Source organism: Drosophila obscura, unplaced genomic scaffold (assembly GCF_018151105.1).
Source record: "Drosophila obscura isolate BZ-5 IFL unplaced genomic scaffold, ASM1815110v1 contig_4, whole genome shotgun sequence".
NCBI classification, from domain to species: domain Eukaryota; kingdom Metazoa; phylum Arthropoda; class Insecta; order Diptera; family Drosophilidae; genus Drosophila; species Drosophila obscura.
The window spans coordinates 3151667-3169681 of NW_024542828.1; the positions used below are offsets into that span (position 1 = coordinate 3151667).

At 44.7% G+C, this 18015-nt stretch overlaps 8 protein-coding genes across 10 annotated transcripts; 5 read left to right on the forward strand and 3 right to left on the reverse strand.

Annotated features, from left to right (window-relative positions):
- The first annotated feature begins 40 nt into the window (after positions 1–40).
- On the forward strand, positions 41–2302 carry LOC111074166 (serine/threonine-protein kinase RIO2). Its single transcript, XM_022366855.2, has 4 exons — positions 41–328; positions 383–761; positions 822–1013; positions 1070–2302. The coding sequence occupies exons 1-4, from the start codon at positions 121–123 to the stop codon at positions 1959–1961; spliced, it is 1671 nt and encodes a 556-aa protein (XP_022222547.2). The 5' UTR covers positions 41–120; the 3' UTR covers positions 1962–2302.
- Positions 2303–2516: 214 nt separating this feature from the next.
- Positions 2517–4042, forward strand: LOC111074178. 2 transcript variants are annotated; one of them, XM_041595112.1, is made up of 3 exons: positions 2518–3090; positions 3133–3628; positions 3680–4042. In XM_041595112.1, the coding sequence occupies exons 1-3, from the start codon at positions 2563–2565 to the stop codon at positions 3874–3876; spliced, it is 1221 nt and encodes a 406-aa protein (XP_041451046.1). In that variant the 5' UTR covers positions 2518–2562; the 3' UTR covers positions 3877–4042. The 2 variants fall into 2 exon arrangements, with proteins under 2 accessions (XP_022222574.2, XP_041451046.1); XM_022366882.2 differs by having other exon boundaries at positions 2517–3628.
- Positions 4043–4141: 99 nt separating this feature from the next.
- Positions 4142–5622, reverse strand: LOC111074171 (the record flags this gene model as incomplete). The annotated part of the gene is made up of 2 exons (XM_022366870.2): positions 4142–4417; positions 4491–5622. Coding segments are annotated over 2 exons (1332 nt in total), but the record flags the coding sequence as incomplete, so codon positions are not given.
- Positions 5623–6629: 1007 nt separating this feature from the next.
- Positions 6630–8145, reverse strand: LOC111071718. The gene is made up of 2 exons (XM_022363207.2): positions 7069–8145; positions 6630–6999 (listed from the first exon to the last, which is right to left on the reverse strand). The coding sequence occupies exons 1-2, from the start codon at positions 8108–8110 to the stop codon at positions 6794–6796; spliced, it is 1248 nt and encodes a 415-aa protein (XP_022218899.2). The 5' UTR covers positions 8111–8145; the 3' UTR covers positions 6630–6793.
- A 1570-nt stretch (positions 8146–9715) lies between these two features.
- LOC111071643 lies at positions 9716–11320 on the forward strand. The gene is made up of 2 exons (XM_022363098.2): positions 9716–10869; positions 10942–11320. Exons 1-2 carry the CDS (start codon positions 9759–9761, stop codon positions 11145–11147), a joined length of 1317 nt encoding a protein of 438 aa, XP_022218790.2. The 5' UTR covers positions 9716–9758; the 3' UTR covers positions 11148–11320.
- Positions 11321–12064: 744 nt separating this feature from the next.
- Positions 12065–13530, forward strand: LOC111073148. 2 transcript variants are annotated; one of them, XM_041595050.1, is made up of 3 exons: positions 12065–12642; positions 12706–13228; positions 13291–13530. In XM_041595050.1, exons 1-3 carry the CDS (start codon positions 12091–12093, stop codon positions 13473–13475), a joined length of 1260 nt encoding a protein of 419 aa, XP_041450984.1. In that variant the 5' UTR covers positions 12065–12090; the 3' UTR covers positions 13476–13530. The 2 variants fall into 2 exon arrangements, with proteins under 2 accessions (XP_041450984.1, XP_022221028.2); XM_022365336.2 differs by having other exon boundaries at positions 12065–12564.
- Positions 13531–14354: 824 nt separating this feature from the next.
- On the forward strand, positions 14355–16043 carry LOC111072826. The gene is made up of 2 exons (XM_022364911.2): positions 14355–15505; positions 15579–16043. Exons 1-2 carry the CDS (start codon positions 14422–14424, stop codon positions 15761–15763), a joined length of 1269 nt encoding a protein of 422 aa, XP_022220603.2. The 5' UTR covers positions 14355–14421; the 3' UTR covers positions 15764–16043.
- Positions 16044–16361: 318 nt separating this feature from the next.
- LOC111072847 lies at positions 16362–18006 on the reverse strand. The gene is made up of 3 exons (XM_022364929.2): positions 17054–18006; positions 16775–16991; positions 16362–16712 (listed from the first exon to the last, which is right to left on the reverse strand). Exons 1-3 carry the CDS (start codon positions 17894–17896, stop codon positions 16519–16521), a joined length of 1254 nt encoding a protein of 417 aa, XP_022220621.1. The 5' UTR covers positions 17897–18006; the 3' UTR covers positions 16362–16518.
- Between the last annotated feature and the right edge of the window lie 9 nt (positions 18007–18015).

Consider the following 18015-nt stretch of genomic DNA (forward strand, 5'->3'; position numbering starts at 1 on the left):
CTTATTATTTTTGCTATCGATACAGCCCCAATCGAATCATCTATTGCTATCGATGTGCGTTGCACGTGTAAAACGAAAACATAACTAAATGCGTTGTAATTTTGCCAAAATTCAATCAAAATGGGTAAATTGAATGTCACAGTGCTGCGCTATCTCACCAAAGAGGATTTCCGCGTCCTCACCGCCATCGAGATGGGCATGAAAAACCACGAACTGGTGCCGGGACCATTGGCCGCGGCCATAGCCAACCTGAAGACGGGCGGTGTCCACAAGCTGCTCAAGGAGCTCTGCAAGCACAAACTACTGTCCTACGAGCGTGGGAAAAAGTGTAAGTAAAATAATTAGCTAAAACTTAACAATATTAACGTATTTGGCCTTGCAGATGATGGCTATCGCTTGACAAACACGGGCTATGACTATCTGGCTCTGAAATCTCTCACATTGCGTGGGTCAGTGAGCTCTTTTGGCAATCAAATTGGCATTGGCAAGGAGTCCAACATTTATGTGGTGGCCGATGAGGAGGGCACTCCCATTTGCCTGAAGCTGCATCGTCTGGGCCGCACCTGCTTCAGGAATGTGAAAGCCAAGCGAGATTATCATGGACGTCGCCATAAGGCCTCCTGGTTGTACTTGTCGCGCATTTCGGCTACCCGAGAGTTTGCCTACATGTCGGCATTGCATGATCGCGGTTTTCCTGTACCCAAGCCCATTGATTTCAATCGTCACTGCGTTCTGATGGATCTGGTCAACGGTTGGCCTATGTAAGATTCGTATTTTGACTCCATTTTGACTCACTTTTAAATGGATTTCATTCTTCGTAGGACCCAAGTGCACGAGCTGCTGGATATTCCACAGGTCTATGATGACCTAATGAACCTGATTGTCCGTTTAGGCAACTCTGGGGTCATCCATGGCGACTTTAACGAGTTCAATTTGATGCTCACGGATGCAGGAAAGCCTATACTGATTGATTTTCCCCAGATGATGTCCACCTCTCATGAAAATGCTGAATTGTAAGTATCCAAAAACTTGCCTTGATTCATCCCTATTAACCCCTAGTCCTCTGCAGTTTCTTTGATCGCGATGTGAACTGCGTTCGCGAAATGTTCCGTCGTAAATTCGCCTACGAGAGCGAAGATTATCCCAAGTTCAGTGATCTGGTGCGCGATGATGATCTGGATGCTGAGGTGCACTGCACTGGCTATGGCTTCACCAAGGAAATGGAACAGGATCTGCTGCTGGAGTATGGTATGGTAGAGCAGTCAGAGGATGAGGACGAAGAAGACGGTGATCACGAGGAAAATGAGGCGCCTGCTTTGGTGCCTGCGGCAGCTGTGGAGATCGACGAGTGCCGTCGTCAGGTGGAGAATGAGGTGCTATATAGCGAGGCAAAGCCAGCACAGAAATCAGATGATGCTATTCGGCGCTACATTGAATCGTGCACACAATATTTGGGCAATCTGACTGTTGGTCCAGAGATTGACGATCAGGCATTGCCATCAAAGCAAATAGTCTCCGATTCAGTTTCAACTCCCTCTCAAGATGTGGTTCCACCTGCTCCTCAAGATGTTGCACCTGTTGCTCCTGCTCCTCAAGACATTCTTCCACCTGCTGCTCCTGCTGCCGAAGCACCCACAGATGATGACAAATCCATTGGCTTCCATGAATTGGAAACCGATGAAATGCCCGAGCTGGCCACCTTGGATTCCAACTCCCGTATGTATCGCCTGAAAATGGTCGAGCAAATGCTCAACGATGCGAGAAGCCAGCGTTCGTATTCCACCACGACCAGCACAATAGCCCCATCCGTGATCACAGATCGCATACGCCGCAACATGGACATCAAGGAGAAGCGAGATCAGCGCAAGAAATGTGTGGCCAAGGGCGAGGCCAGCGCCATACATCGCCATCGCAAGGAAAACAAGGATGTGGTGAAGGAGTACGCCGGCTGGGACTTTTAAAAGCAGAAAAGGTATATATATAATTTTTGGTGTACCTTGCACTTTAGTGATATCTAACTTAAAAATAAAAACGCAGTAAACGCAGTTAAACGAGATTTGAAGATCAATTTGAGGCGGCTAGCACGTGGCTAGAATAAACTTACTTTTATTATGTACATTTGTAATAAACACAGCCGCCTCGTCGCTCTTTATCTAGTGTAATCCGCAGACTCAACAAAGGGCGCAATTCTGTTCAAACAATTTGTACAATCTGTAAAATGCACTCGAGATTTCATGTGATTCAGCGGAATGCTACCCATTCATATTAAAGTATGATCATTGCCTTAGTTGGAATGAAAGCATTGAGTTGTTGGTTTCCGAGAGTAAAGCTCTCTCTCCTAGGGCATTTGCGATTCGGTCAAGCACTTGAGGGATAGCCAGATAGAGGGAGGAAGACCCAAGCATGTATTGCAATAAATGTACACGCTGTTTCTAACACGGACACCGTTGAATTGCTGCATGATAATGGCTGGCGCACTTGCACTTATCATTTCCATATAAAAGCAATGCACTTCTATTAACGAAAGCGCACAAACGCAGGCCCTGAGCTACGGTTAGAAACATGCCCAAAGAAGCCACAGAGAAGAAACATCCGGCGCCTGACTGGCTCACCCAGGACTATGTGCAGGCGAAGCTGCGAATCTTCTTCAAAGATGACACTCTAAAATTGGGCAAGTTGAGCATCAAGCCAGCCATTGCGAATGGCGAGAACTTTGGCAGTGTGATGACGCGCATCCATTTGGATTATGCAACGAAATCCTCCAAGGGCACACAGACCACTACGTTTTTGGTGAAGACAACGTTTACGAGCAAGGATCCGGCTGCTGATGTGCTCTTCCCCTATGGCGTATATATCCGAGAGATGGATATGTATGAGAACATCCTGCCCCAGCTAGCCGAGATGGCCAGAGAGGAGTTAAAAGATCCGCGTAAACTGTTTGCGGCGACTGTCAATGTGGATCGCAGTAGGGACTCCATTATATTTGAGGACATGTCGCTGGGGCAGTACAAGGTGGCCGATCGGCTCAAGAAACTGGATCTGGAGCATACGCATCTGGTGCTGGAGAAAATGGCCAGCTTTCATGCCACCGCTGCGGCTCTCAGCGAACGGAAGCCAGGCATATTTGCCAAGGACTACGATCGAGGATTCTTCAATAAACACACCCGTGCCTACCAGCCGATCATGATACACCTCCTCAAGGCTCTATCTCGTTCTTTAAAGCTGGACAAGGAGCTGCAGAAATGCTACCAAACGAAGATCGATCGTCTGGTGGATAATATCATGCTCTATGGCGAACAATCTACGACTATCAGGTCAGGAGATTTTGTGACATTGGCCCATGGGGATTCCTGGACAACGAACTTTATGTTCCAATATGACGCCAAGGGACATCCGAGCAACATGATCTTCATTGACTTTCAATTTAGTGTGTGGAACTCTCCGGCCATCGATCTGCATTACTTCTTCTCCACATCGGTGCACGATGATCTGCGGCTGCACCATCAGACGGAGCTGGTGCAGTTCTATTACTACAAACTGAAGGCAGCCCTCAAGAAGGTCAAGTATGGCGGCCAGATACCATCACTGTTTGACTTTCAGCTGCAGTTCAGGGCAAGAGCCTTCTATGGTGAGTGGCATGCAATCCCAGTGCAGGTTTAATTTTACTCTTTTCCTGCAGCTGTTTTCTGTACACTGCTCTTTGAGCCAGTGATGCTCTATGAGGGCAAGGAGGAGTCATCCATAGAGCAGATACTGTCAGAGTCCGAAGGTGCCATGCGCTACAAGGATAGCATCTTTCAGGTGGAGTCTGTAAGAAAGAAATTGCATCAAACATTGCCATTTCTGGATCAGCAGGGATTGCTGGATGAAATGTGATGTGTGTATATACAAAATATATGGGAATGGCAATTGCAATTTCACCACAAGTACTTTCTGGCACTGACCTGTGCAGGGATAGAGGCAGGGATAGGTCCTCATGGTGGTGATGGCAATTCAGATAGCGTTGAGGCAAAGGCAAACATTAAATAAAGTCTACTAAAGATAACACTTACAGGCACTTAATTTCATTGTGAAATAGAACCTACTATCAGCTACTAAAGATAGTTAATAGTCTGGAAAGTACACTTTTAGAGGGGGAAAGTAAAGTGTAATATTATTTTTATTTTATATTTCATTTTGGTTTACAATACATTTAACAGCTAAGTCTCTGAGTCTCTTTAGTCGGTGACATCCAGCAGACCGCTACGATCAAAGACAGGCAGCAAATGTTTTACAAACTCCTGGAACTTCTTGTTGCTATAGACCAACCGTCGGAAGATGCGTCCCCGCTCATCGTCCTGGATAAGGGCATTGAAATCCGCATCGGCTGTCTGATCATTTAACATTATGCCATGGCTGGTTAATGACACGGTGACGGCTGTTCAAAAAAGCGTTGAAACGTTCTCTTAGCAAATGGACTTCTTTATGCGATGTCTGTTGTATTTACTCACCAAAGAATTTACCCTTTTCCAGCTGCAGGACAAGCTGCCTGAGCGAGGGTATAAAGCCACCGTATTTCAGATCCTTCAACGTGTCTACGAGCACCTTGTGATAGAACTGAATCAGCGCATCCTGCTGCTCGAATCGTATTTGCTTCTGCAGCGAGGTGTTGAAGAAGTAATGCAGATCTACGGCCGGCGAGGACCAGCTGGAGAACTGAAAGTCGATGAGAACCATGTCCAGGGGTTGCTGCTCCTCGTTATAACGCAGCATCACATTGTTCACCCAATAATCGCCATGCACCAGCGTGTTGAACTCATCCGGCTGGGGGTCATAAACGCGCGTGGAGTACTCCATCAGCCGCTCGACCAATGCCCGCAGCTTGTCGCCATAATAGCTACCCAGCTCCGGACACTTGTCGGCAAACTCTGCCCCCATTACCATCATATTCTGAAAGAAGGGGCCAAAGCCCTCCGTGTGACGATTGAAGATGCCATGATCCAGCTTCGTGAGGACACCCGGCTGGCGCTCGTTGAGCACAGCGGCGGCGGCATGCATCTTGGCCAGCTTGCGCAGTGCCATGTGCGTGTGTTCCAGGTCAAAGCCTGCCAAGCGGTCGGCTAGGACATGCTTGGACACAGCCAAATCCTCAAAGATGATGGCATCGTGCTCATAGTCCACATGCAGTGTCTTGGCGAACAACTTCTCGGGCTGCTGTGTGCCATCGATGAGGGCGCTCAACTTGGGCAGAATCTTCTCGTACATCAGCATCTCTGTGGTGCTGGCCTGGTAGCCGGAAAAGATGTTCGATATAAACGGATCGTTCTCGTAGGTTGTCTTCACAATATAATATCCTTGCTCGGGTGTCTTGGCGCCGCTCTTCACGTAGTTCACCTTCACTCGGGTCATGACACTTGCATAGTTGTCCCCCTTGGCTGTGGCTGGCTTGACGTCCAGCTGGATGATCCTCAGACCGGCATCCTTCTTCTGGCTCTGCAGCAATGCCTCCATATAGGACTCGTTCAGCCACACGGGTGTGGGGTGAAAGTCGGTCGCTGTCTCCCCCTTGATCTCGTTATTCTCTACAACCATGACGCTCGCTTTAACGTTTGAATCTGAATCGTAGAGGCGTAAAAAGCGCCCAATTTATAGTCAGTCTGCAATCTCACTGCCGGACAGATCCCACATTATGGTATGGCTGTAAAGCAACCCGACTCAGACCATTACGTAGCACCTTCCGTACGTACAGGGTCTTACAGTCTTCCAGATCTATCTAAGAGTAAAGCTGAATAGATAAAGGAATCGCTTAGAGCTCGCGACACACACGCGTGCTCATAAAGTGAGTGCGACACCCCTCACAGACATTGGGATGAGTATATAACTATCTATTACTATATCGTACTATATAGTAAGAATATAGTGAGCGCGATGTAAGTGTGGCAATAGCACTGCCGTAAATCATCTCTACACCGAGTGACGACCTCTGACGTTGCGTTTAAAGATCACTCTCGCCCCCAGCGAAAAATTTATCTGCTTCACAGCCCATAAATCCATCTTACTACGTGGGTATGTATGTATATTTGTTATGCAAAGTCTTTGCTAGATCGTAGTAGTGTGTCTCGTGCCTTAGGTACGCTGTGTCTTATCTAATAAGGAAACTATAGCCAAACTATAAAGACATCCATCGATTGACTGTGATTTGAAGTTATTGTTACATTGATTGAAATGTGAGGGAGGCTGGTTGCTTTTCTAAAAGGAAATAGATATTGTATATTTAGATAGATTGAGGCTTAGACCTGCCATGACTGCACCAAGTTAAAGCTTCTTACCTCTGGATTCTAAACTTCGAACAAAGCGCGCTGCTACATGACGCGCAACGCAACCCGTGTAACCGAAACGGTCGCATTTAATACTAGGGATTATTATATATTGAAGAAGATACTTGATACGCTCGAAAATTCGTAATGTTCATGGGAGCCATAAGATATATAAGATATAAATGGTGATTCAATTTACGTATTTTTCTTACGTATAGAATTCCTGTTTTGATACGTGAGGTATGATAATCCTCAGAAACAAAAGAGATTTCTACACAACTATTTGGATTTAGGACCAATCTTTTTCGTGGCAGATATAAAAAATAGTATAATATATGTGTGTGATCAATATATGATAGATATTGAGCAGAGCATTCATGATAAAATTTCTAGTAACATTCATTACGTATATTTAATTGTAATTTGTCTTTTGTTTTTATTTTTATGTACAGAACTAATATAAACTAATAATCTAAAAAATCACTTGAGCCTGGTGCCTAGCTGCACTGATCCACTTCCAGCAGACCCTTCCTATCGAAGAATGGCACCATAGCCTTCAGATTTTCCTGTACTTTGGGATTGTTGTAGAGGCGATTCTTGAAGCGAATGCCACGCTCATCATCGTTCATCAGGGCATTAAAGCAGGCATCGGTGGGATCCTCGCTGATCATCACCGGCTGGACAACCACAGTCGAGTGCATAGCTACGGAGAGACAAATAAATATCCTTAGTAAAGATACCTTCTAGAGATAACCCCAGGGGGACTACTAACCAAAGAAACGTTTCTGTTCGGTTTGCAGCTTGAAATCGTGAAGACTGGGTATGGGATTCTGGTGGTAGTGAAGCTTCTCCAAAGTGTCTGTGAAGATGCTGTGATAGAACTGGAAGAGACCGCTCTGCTGTTCCCGTCGCAGTGGCTCCTTCAGCGATGTGTTGAACAGATGATGCAAATCAATGCATGGCGAGCCCCAAAAGGAGTACTGGAAATCGATGAGCAAAACATCCAGAGGACGACCCGTGGACGGATCGTATTTAAACATGACATTATTGGTCCACACATCGCCATGGGCCAGGACATTTACATGTCCCGGCGTGGGGGCAAAGCACTTCCTGCCAATGTCCATGTAGTGCGGCGCCAGCTGGAATAGCTTCTGCCCATAATCCGCCAGCTTAGGCACCTGACTCATCCAACGGGCGGCGGCCAGGAGGCCACCCACAAAGTATCCGCTATAGCTGTTCGTATAGCGATTGAAGAACCCACGATCGTAGCTCTCCAGGCAGCCGGACTGACGCTCGTTCAACACCGCCGAGGTGGCATGCATCTTGGCCAGCTTGCGCAGAATGAGATGCGTGTGCTCCACATTCAGGAGTCGCACGCGATCGGCCATCACATACCCAGCCACTGAGAGATCCTCAAAGACGATCGCCGTACGCTCGCGATCCACATAGATGGCGGTCGGAAAGAGCGGCTCAGAGTCATCAATCTCCTTCAGAAGATCATTCAGCTTGGGCAGCACCTCCTCGTAGATGTTCATCTCACGATTGAAGATGTCATAGGGCTCCATCAGCTCCTTGCTAAGCTCATCATCATCGATGGCCGTCTTCACAATGAGGTTCTGCAGCTGCTCCTGCGCTGGATCTTTCGAAAGCGTAAAATGTATGCGGGCTCTGGTCAAAACACCGCCATAATTTTCCCCAGGACCCAGGGCGGGATTTATTTGCAGCTGGACAATCTTCAGCTGCTCATCTTTGTAGTAAGAGCGCAGAGCATGCTCTAGGTAGTCGTGGGTTAGCCACTCTGGTGCGCCTGTCATTTTGTCTCCAATCTCCGGGTGAACAATGAACACTGAAGCGCACTCGTCGGCTTTTATATCTGCCACAGGCAATGCCTTTGTCAAGGTGAAAATGATACTACTGAGATCGAGACTGAGACTGAAATGATGCGCTCGTAACTGTATCTGTATCTGCGTATCTGCGTGTGTTTCGTGTTTGTATTTTTAATTGCATTCCGCTCCTCCTCCCAGATTTAGGATGGAAGCGTAAAATGCTCGGCAAACATTTGTGTGGGGATTACTTTGCTCTCTGGAGATCCGTTTGGCAACAGGCCACCATAAATGCGTAACGTGTGCCAACCCCCACTCACTGGCCGCAGATCTCCAGATAAATATATTTTATATACGGCTGGGAACAGTTTTTTTTTTTTCACTGATTAACTGAAGGAAAATTACCATTTCTTTTGGAGCCCTGAAGCTGGCAAAAGTAGGGCTCCATTAAATATATAGTAAATGTATTAAATATATAGTATAGTTTATTTCAGTGTTTTGTTGCTTGGTGTATCACGCAGAGCCCCATTCATGGCAATAATCTGCCCATCGACAGTCGCTCGTCTGCTTAAGCAAACAATTTAGAGGCCTTAATGATGGCAATCTATTACTCGTGTCTCAGAAGTGCAATGTATCTTTAGGATTGTTTGGCCAGACTCAGTTAGTAAGTGCTTTAAATTATTTGACTAGAACTTATAAGAAAATTGTGAAACCAGCGAATTCATGACTTTTTTATATAATTTTAAAACAAAGTTGAAGATACAAAATAACACTACATTTTAATACTAGTACTATGCAGTTATTAAAATGTAATTTCTAGGATTTTATGCAAAGAAATCTGCAGGATTTTTTAATGATTACATTAAGTAATTAAAACAGAAAATAAATATTCCCATAAATAAATAAAATGAATATTTTATCAAAATATCATACCTAGAAATATTTTTAAAATGTACCTTATTCTGGAGGATTTTTTAATGATTGCATTAAGTATTCAAGGCAGCAAATAAATACCCCATATTTTAACAAAATCCTTAAACTATATGTTGGATAAAAAATAATGTAATGTAGTAACTTTTTAATATGTTTTCCTTGGGATTTTCCTGCAATTCGCATTCATCCTTTAAATTCTCCATAATTTTTTTTCACCGTATCCCTCAGTTTTAGTACTAGCCTTTGACGTAGGTTGTTCACTCTTTCAAGAGATGATTTTGAGTCAAGCAAATGCCTGGCATTTCTGAGCTCTGGCATAAAACATTTGTAGTTTCGTCGTCGTTGGCGGCGTCGTCGTCCATCCCTAAGCCCACACCAAGTGCTATATAGATTAACAGGTTTGCCAGCGACCTAAACTCAAACAATTTGTCCGATTAGGCAGTAGCCAAGCCGCGGCGTGAGAGTCCCACCGGCGCACGAGGCATCTCATTTTCCATGGCAGATTGAGATTCGGGTTGCGGGTTTCGTTATAAAAAGAGTAATCTGTAAGCCCGCGTCTATATTTACATACGTCTGTGATTTTATGGGGGCTTTATAAATCACAATTGTGACGAATGTACGTGGGAACAGCTGAAGTTTTTCCATATAAAAGCTGAGGTGCTCTGATTTTTAAACACAATATCGCAGAGAAAGATCATTTATCATCATGTCGGTTTCGGATCTGATCGGGGCACTCGATGCCATTCCCAAGCTGAGTGCTCCCTCCACCAACTCCAGTTCGGTTATCATGGATGCCCCCGATTGGCTGACGGAGACCTACATGCAGGATGCTCTGAGAGACTACTATAGCGATCGGCGGATCAAGATCACCTGCCTGCAGGTGCATCCCGCCCTGGGAAAGGGTGAAAACTATGGTGGAGTGCTGACACGTGTGAAGGCGCAGTTCACGAGACGCGATGGCACCTGCCAACTGGGTCACTACATTGTGAAGTCCACCTTTGAGAGCGATGAGTTTGCCAGGAATGCCATGGAGCCGTACGACATCTTCAATCGCGAAATGAACATCTACGAGGCGGTGCTGCCCAAGCTGAAAGCGCTGCTCCACGAGATTGAGGATGCGGAGCAGATCTTTGCCGAGACCATGACCGTGGACTACGATCGTTCCGTGCTGATCTTCGAGGATCTCAGTGCACGGGAATTCGTGATGCCCGATCGCCTCATCGGACTCGATCTGAAGCTGGCGCGTCTTGTCCTTCGCAAGTTGGCCAAGATGCATGCCACATCGGCGGTGTTGAACGAGCGCGAGGATCGTGTATTGGAGAGCTATGATAAGGGCATGTTCAACCGTTACACCGATAACTATGCGCCCTGCTTTCTGGGCATGCTGCAGGCTGCCAGTCGTAGGGTGGCTCAGTGGCCAGGATACGAGCTGTATGCCGAGAAGCTGGAGGCTCTGTTGCCCGTCTACATGGAGCTGGGCAAACGCATCTTCGATGTGAGTCCCGGCCAGATCAATGTCCTGGCCCATGGCGATCTGTGGACCAACAATGTCCTGGTCAAGTATGACAAGGAGACGGGCGAAGCGGAGGATGTGATCATCATTGACTTCCAATACGCCGCCTGGGGCTCGCCAGCTATTGATCTTTTCTATTTCCTGAACTCCTCGCTGGAATTTGATCTGCATCTGAACAACCAGGAGGAGCTGATCCACCACTACTTCACCATCTTCTCGGAAACACTGAGGAAACTCCGCTACAAGGCTGCCATTCCCAGCATGCACCAGTTCCATCAGCAGATACAACAAAAGGCCTTCTATGGTGAGTAGATCCACATCCTTTACATTTTATTTATGGTAACTTTATGGTTTCCCACCCCCCTCTGACTTTTAGGCATGCACACCACCATCTCCATCTATCCCATTCAGCGGAATGTGGAGACTGCTGATGCCGATTTTAATGCATTGATGCAGAACAATCAGCGGGCGATCAACTTCAAGAATGCCTGCTATGGCAATGGCAATCCTGCTAGTCAGAGGATAATTCGACAACTCCTGCCCAAGTTCGAGCAGGAGGGCTTGCTCGATGCGGATCAATGATCACTCGAGACTGATCGTGAATGATCCTTACAACTGTGTTATACTGTATATTAAAATTACAAATGTACATATGTATATTCCCTAGGCTAATTAATAGTTTATCCTCATTATGTATTTGTATATATTATATGTTTATGCTTTTTCGTGTATATAGTAAATGTTTGAATTCAGTATATTTTATTATTCAACTTGATATTCACATAAAAGAAAAGTGCCAACAGAAAGGCGATGCCGCATGACGCGTAATAGTAAAGGAGAGAGAGAGTAAGTATGAAAAAAAACGTATGATGAATAGTAGTTAGAACTAAGCTTTCAAGAGGTAGGTAATACAGTTTCCATGGACAATGATATTTTAAGTTAAAAAGCTTTCCAAAAGCTTCAAGATTAAGGTGGGTGATGTAGTCTACATTTGTATAAACGCTTCAGTTTATAGGCTTATCTACGAATACTCGTAGAACAGCAAAACCACAATCTAAAATACTACTCGTAACTGTTGAAAATGATTATAGTTTTCCGCACAGTAATGATAGCCAATCAGTTAATTTTTATTGAACAATCGCAGACAGACCCCTCACGTTGAAAATTAATGTCTATGGGCAATAACTTTTATCAAAAAATGTTTTTGTATTCCTGTGATTTCCATTAACGAAGTATGAAAATTGTGAAAGCACTCAAGAGGCATACGAAAATTATTATAAGGAGATGCTCACCCAACATTCCAAGTATTTCACAATACTTTGCAATTCAAGAATAATCAAAATGGATGTTTCTAAGCAATAATTAAAAGGACAATAAGGCTCTTTGATAAGATAATAATGGACAATAAAGCGGACAAAATTTTGAAAAAGCTCAAAATATTTTATATAAAATGTGCCATCCATCAGACTGATTGCTTCATTCTATGAACACATCGCACGGAATACGTTCCGCTTCTCCAAACGAAATGACAACAGAAAATTTGGAACAATTCAACGCCGATGAGCTGGAGGCCCCAGAGTGGCTGAATGCTGATTTTATAGGCGAAATCCTGAGCACGTCTGAGGAAGCGCCAGAACTGAAGGTAACCGATCTAAAAATATCCCCTGCGAGTGCCCAGGGAGATCACTATGCGAGTGTCATGTTCCGCACCCAAGTGGAGTACACAACCCGTAAAGGCGTGTTTACCAAGCCACTGATCATCAAGACAATGCCCGAACAAGAGGGCCACAAAAAGGACATGCTGAGTGAATCTCATTTCTTCGAAACAGAGATCGGAATGTACAGCAAAGTCCTGCCGGAATTCCAGAGGATACTGAAGCAGGCGGGAGATGACACAAGGCTATATGTGCCGTGCATCTATCACAGTCTTGAACCACACCAGGTTATGATCTTTGAGGATCTAGTGCCGCAGGGATACACCGTCATACGGGATCGTCCGGTGAGGGAGGAGGAACTCTGCAGAGCCTACTCGAAGCTGGCCAAATGGCAAGCCGTCAGCATGAAACTGCTCAATGAGGTGAGCTCTTGAAACTGCAAAACAATTGACAGAAACTTCGACTGAGATTCTCTTTTCCCTTAGCAACCCGATTTTCTGAAGGACTTCAAATATGGTTTTTTTGACACCGTAGGAAGCGATCCTTTCATAACAACGGCAATGCCTCCCTTCATTGAAATGCTGGAGCGATGGCCAGAGCTGAGAAAGTACAAGCCGCACTTTGAGAAAATAAAAGATACCTACTTGGACACGGTACAAACCGTTTTGCAAGAGTATCGCACCAATCCCCAATCTGATGGATATTACGTGCTATGCCATGGAGACTTCCATCTGCGGAACATGATGTTCAGGCACAACAAGGAGACGGGCGACTCCGAAGACGTTATGCTGGTGGACTTTCAAATGTGTAATAACTGCCCCATAGCCGTGGACTTGATATACTCCATCCACATGCTGATGGAGCCAGAGCAGCGTTGGAGCCAAGGCGAAAAGTTGATCAACTATTACTTCTCTGTGTTGGTCGATACCCTGCAGAAAGTGGGATACAAAGGTGAAATGCCCACACTAGCGAAGCTCTGGCAGGAGATCCATAGACTGAAATATTATGGTAGGTCATTCATTTCATCTAGAATTTCCCTTACTAAAATGTACACTTGTTTTTTTCTGCAGACTTGTTCATGATGTTTACTTTACTTCCATTAATCTTGGGCATCAAAACGAATTCTTTTAGCATGAATGATCTGCTTCAAGATGGAGCAACGCGTGAGAAGACCTACCATCAGGATGTGTACGTCAAGGATATCAAGAATTTATTGCCCAAATACGAGAAAATTGGCTACTTTAAGGATCTATAGGTAATATTTTTTTCATGTTTTAAGGAAAGAATAAAGTGAACAATGAAAGCTGCAACAAAACTGCAATCGATCATTTTGTTATATATTTGTTTCATAAAGTTTTTTGTTTGATATGGTTTAATGGCAATGGAAAATTCCACCACAATGCCACGGGTATTCGCAGGGCAGTGTATATCGATTAACAGCATCTATAGCCAAGGGAAAGCTCTTCCACCAAAACTAGTTCCATCAGCTCCAAAGCTACTATGAGATTACGAGTATATAAAAAGCATTCGTATGATTATTCGACAGAGACTACTCAGAGTTATAATTATAGGCTAGAAAATATGGCTTTAAATATAATCTTTTAAATGGTACAATTGATAAGCTTTTACAGGATTTTAGGGGATCAAATGGGGTTACAATTTGTTAATTTTCAACTACATACGAGTATCTTCAAAACGCAACGACTAGATGGAATATACTCGCAGATTATTCCGAACATTATGGCAGAACTATAATACCATTTTAAAGGGTATAGTATACTATTTATAAGATAATCAAACATAATCGTTGTTTGCAATACAAGCATAGGCATCTGTATTGATTTCTACCAGCTGTTCTCTAATTCTTGTTTCATTTAATTTAATTCATTAAATTACGTTTTTCCAGTGATGTTCCCATTAATTAAAGGATAATGGGACTGTACATTACTCTATTGCCAATAATTAAAGTCCCCTTAGGACTGTACATTACTCTACGATAAGATAAATTAAATTGGGAAATGAATTTCACAAAGAACTGAAAGTTGACATTGTAAAAAAAGCTCAGCCAAAGCTTTGGCAGAGCTCGAAATTCTTGCTTAAAATGAGAGCGGAATTATTTGTCATGAGTACAACTTGTTTGCCATCCATCCGAACAGTTCTACCAACAAGTGTTTAGATTGTGCTGCCGCGAAACAAACAAAATGCCTGAAAACTTAGATACGGAACAGTTTAACGCCGACGAGCTGGTGCCCCCAGAGTGGCTAAATGCTGAGTACTTGGAAAAAATTCTGAGCACCTATGAAAATGCACCAGAACTGAAGGTAACCGATCTAAAAATATCCCCTGCGAGCGCTCAGGGAGATCACTATGCGAGTGTCATGTTCCGCACCCAAGTGGAGTACACAACCGGGAAGGGAACGTTCATCAAGCCACTGATCGTCAAGACAATGCCCGAGGAGGAGGGCCACAAGAAGGACATGCTGAAGAACTCCTTTATATTTGAAACAGAGATCGGAACGTACTCCAAGGCGCTACCAGAGTTTGAGAGGATATTGAAGCAGGCGGGAGATAATACCAAGTTATATGCGACCTGCATTTTCCATAGCGTCGTGCCGCGTCAGGTAATGATCTTCGAGGATTTGGTGCCGCAGGGATACGCGGTCGTACGTGGTCGTCCGATTCGGGAGGAGGAAGTGCACGCCGCTTTATCCAAATTGGCCAAGTGGAACGCGGCCAGCATGAAAGTTAACAATGAGAATCCCGCGGTTATCGATGAGTTCAAATATGGCTTGTTCGATTTACCCACGCTGATGAAGGATCCAATGGTAACCAGTGGCATGGCAAACTTCATTAATATGCTCGACCAAGTACCCGATCTGAAGAAGTACAAGCCGCATTTTGAGAAAATAAAGGACACTTATCTGGAGCGCGCCCGGGCCGTGTTGACTGAGTATCGCACAAATCCCCAATCTGATGGGTATTACGTGCTTTGCCACGGAGACTTCCATCTGCGGAATATGATGTTCAAGCACAACAAGGAGACGGGGGTGTTGGAGGATGTGATGCTGGTGGACTTCCAGATCTGTAATATAGTGCCCATCAGCATTGATTTGATCTACGCCATCTACATGCTGATGGAGCCAGAGCAGCGCTGGAGCCATGGCAAGGATATGATTAACTCTTACTTCACCGTTCTGGTGGATACTCTCAAAAAAATTGGATACAAAGGCGACATGCCAACCCAGGAGAAGCTCTGGCAGCAGATCCATCGCCACAAAATCTATGGTTAGTATTTGATGATCTTTTAAGTGGGGGATTGATTGTTGAGCTAAAAGCTGCTTTGTATCTTTTCTTTCAGACTTCTTCTTGCTTACCACTTTTCTGCCTTTGATTTTGGCCGTTAAAGCTAATACCTTCAAGATGAATGAAATTATCCAAGATCCGGTAACGCGCCAGAAGGCTTACCTCATGGATATATACGTTGCAGAAGCAAGGAAACTGCTGCCCCTATTCGAGCAATTGGGTTACTTTAAGGATCTTTAGGGAAAGACAACAATTGGAAAACAGCAACAGCAACAAAGCAACGAACACATGGGGTTCTGATCAATGACTTTTGAGTATCTGTAGATTACGAATACGTAATTGCTTTAAGAACCTTGATTGTCAAGTTTTGGTTATCTCTAAATGATTAGGGAGTAGAGTAGGAAGTGATAAGTTAACATTATATAACAAACTAGCAGACCAGCGCGCTTCGCTGCTTACTAAATGAATTTAATGTTTAGGAAATCATCGAAAATAAACAATGATAATCAAAAGCAAAAAATGTACTTACACAAATTGCAATTTTTTGAGAAAACAATTTTTCACACAAAAAAAAAATCTATCATAAAATGTTCCGTTGTACAGAATGACAAAATTGTTTGCTATCCTTTAAAAAAACCGCAATTTGGTGCACGCGTTGCGGAGATTTTTTTCTTTTACTTTTAAGCACCAAAATATTGTTGTTAAGTGTGTAAATAAAATGTGTAACATTTTTGTGATAATCGAAAATTGGTTACTCCTACGAGTATTTCTATTGCATTTATAGAAAGATTCCCACTGCGACTGGTAATCTTTTCTCGGTATTTTGGCCGTAACTTGTAAACACTTTAAAATATATTTAAAACGATTTTGGAAAATTATTTGTACAACATTTACATTGATTGTGCTCTTCTTATAACAAATGCTGGAACGATTGAATGTATGAATACTATTGTTCGATTAATGCTCCCTCCTTTTCTCTGCCTCTTCGGATCATCCTATTTATCCAAAAATCCAGAGAGCTCAAACTCTTTGATGGTGCGCTGCAAGAAGGCACGATATTTGGGATTCTCCACATTCTCCCGTCGGAATTGATCACCGCTCTCAGTGCGTGAGTTGAGATCTTCCAAATTTTCAAAGCCAGCTCCTTCGCGGAATATTAGAGGCGTGAGGCAAGTGGCGCCAATAACACCTGCAACAGAGGATGATCATAGAAGGAAGATCCAAAAGAAGGAAGCAGTGGCAAATACTCACCCATCAGGCTGGTGTTGATAAGATCGATATGGATATCTTTGAGTGTGGGAATGTTTCCTTGATATTTGAGCTTCTCCAGGGTCTGCTTCAGCGCCTGATGGTACGTCCTTACAATGTACTTGAAGTGCACTTTGCGCACATTCTCATTGAGAGAGCCGTAGAGGAAGTAGTTGAGATCTATGGCCGGAGAACCCACATATGCCAACTGGTAATCCAACTATGGGAATAAATGGATACTAAAGTTAAGAGTCTGAAAGATTCAACGATGACTCTACTCACAGTCACCACATCATCGGGTTCCTTGGTCTCGTTGTTGATGTGAAACAGGAGATTGTTGATCCACAGATCCGTTAGGTTGAACACACGGAAACCCTTCTCGCTCTCGTCAAACATGGCCAGAGCTCTTTGGAGCACATTCTCGGCGAGAATGAACGTCTTTTCAGTGATCTCCTCGTAGCCCTTCCAGTGGGCCAGCTCTTCCGCCACGCAGCGAATGTTCACGGGGAAGTAGGTGAGGAAGTCACGCCGATCGGGATTCCGGGAAATGGGTGCCTCATCGAAGAACTCCAAGACCTCGGGATTCTCCTTGGCTATGACGGCACTGCAGGCATGTAGCTTGGCTATCTTCTCGACGGTGGGCAGCACGTAGTCCAGGTTCAGCAGACGACCCCGCTCGAAGTTCTCAAAGCCGCTCATCTGCATATCCTCCAGGATGAGGAACGGTTCCGGCGACTCCGTTGTGTAGTAGCAAGCGGGGGCAATCTTGCTCTTGTCGCCAATGGACTCCAGCAGAGCCTGCACCCTCGGAAGCACCTCCTTGTAGGAGAGAATCTCGCGCTTAAAGAGCTTGCTGCGCTGGGCCACGGCTCCTGTTTGTCCCTTCGGATGGTCCTTGATGATCACCGAGAACTTGCTCTTGGCCGCTTCGCCTCGCTGCAGATTGAAGGTGGCCCGGTGCATTTCGCTGGCAAAGCCCACCGCCGTGTCTCCCACCTGGGCGCTCTTCACCAGCAGCTCGCTGACGGTCAGCGTCTCCTCCTTGAAGTGCTCCTTGAGCACATCCTGCAGGAACTCCACCGTCAGCCACTCGGGTGCAAGGTAGTTCTTTGTGCCGGTTCCCATTTTTTCTTTTATTTTTCCAAGTCACCTGACTGCTGCGCGTACAGAAAAAAAAACTCCAAAGCAGCTGGTGCGACCGTCTGAGGGAGCTATGAAAGTGAGAGTGTGTGGGCAGAACATGT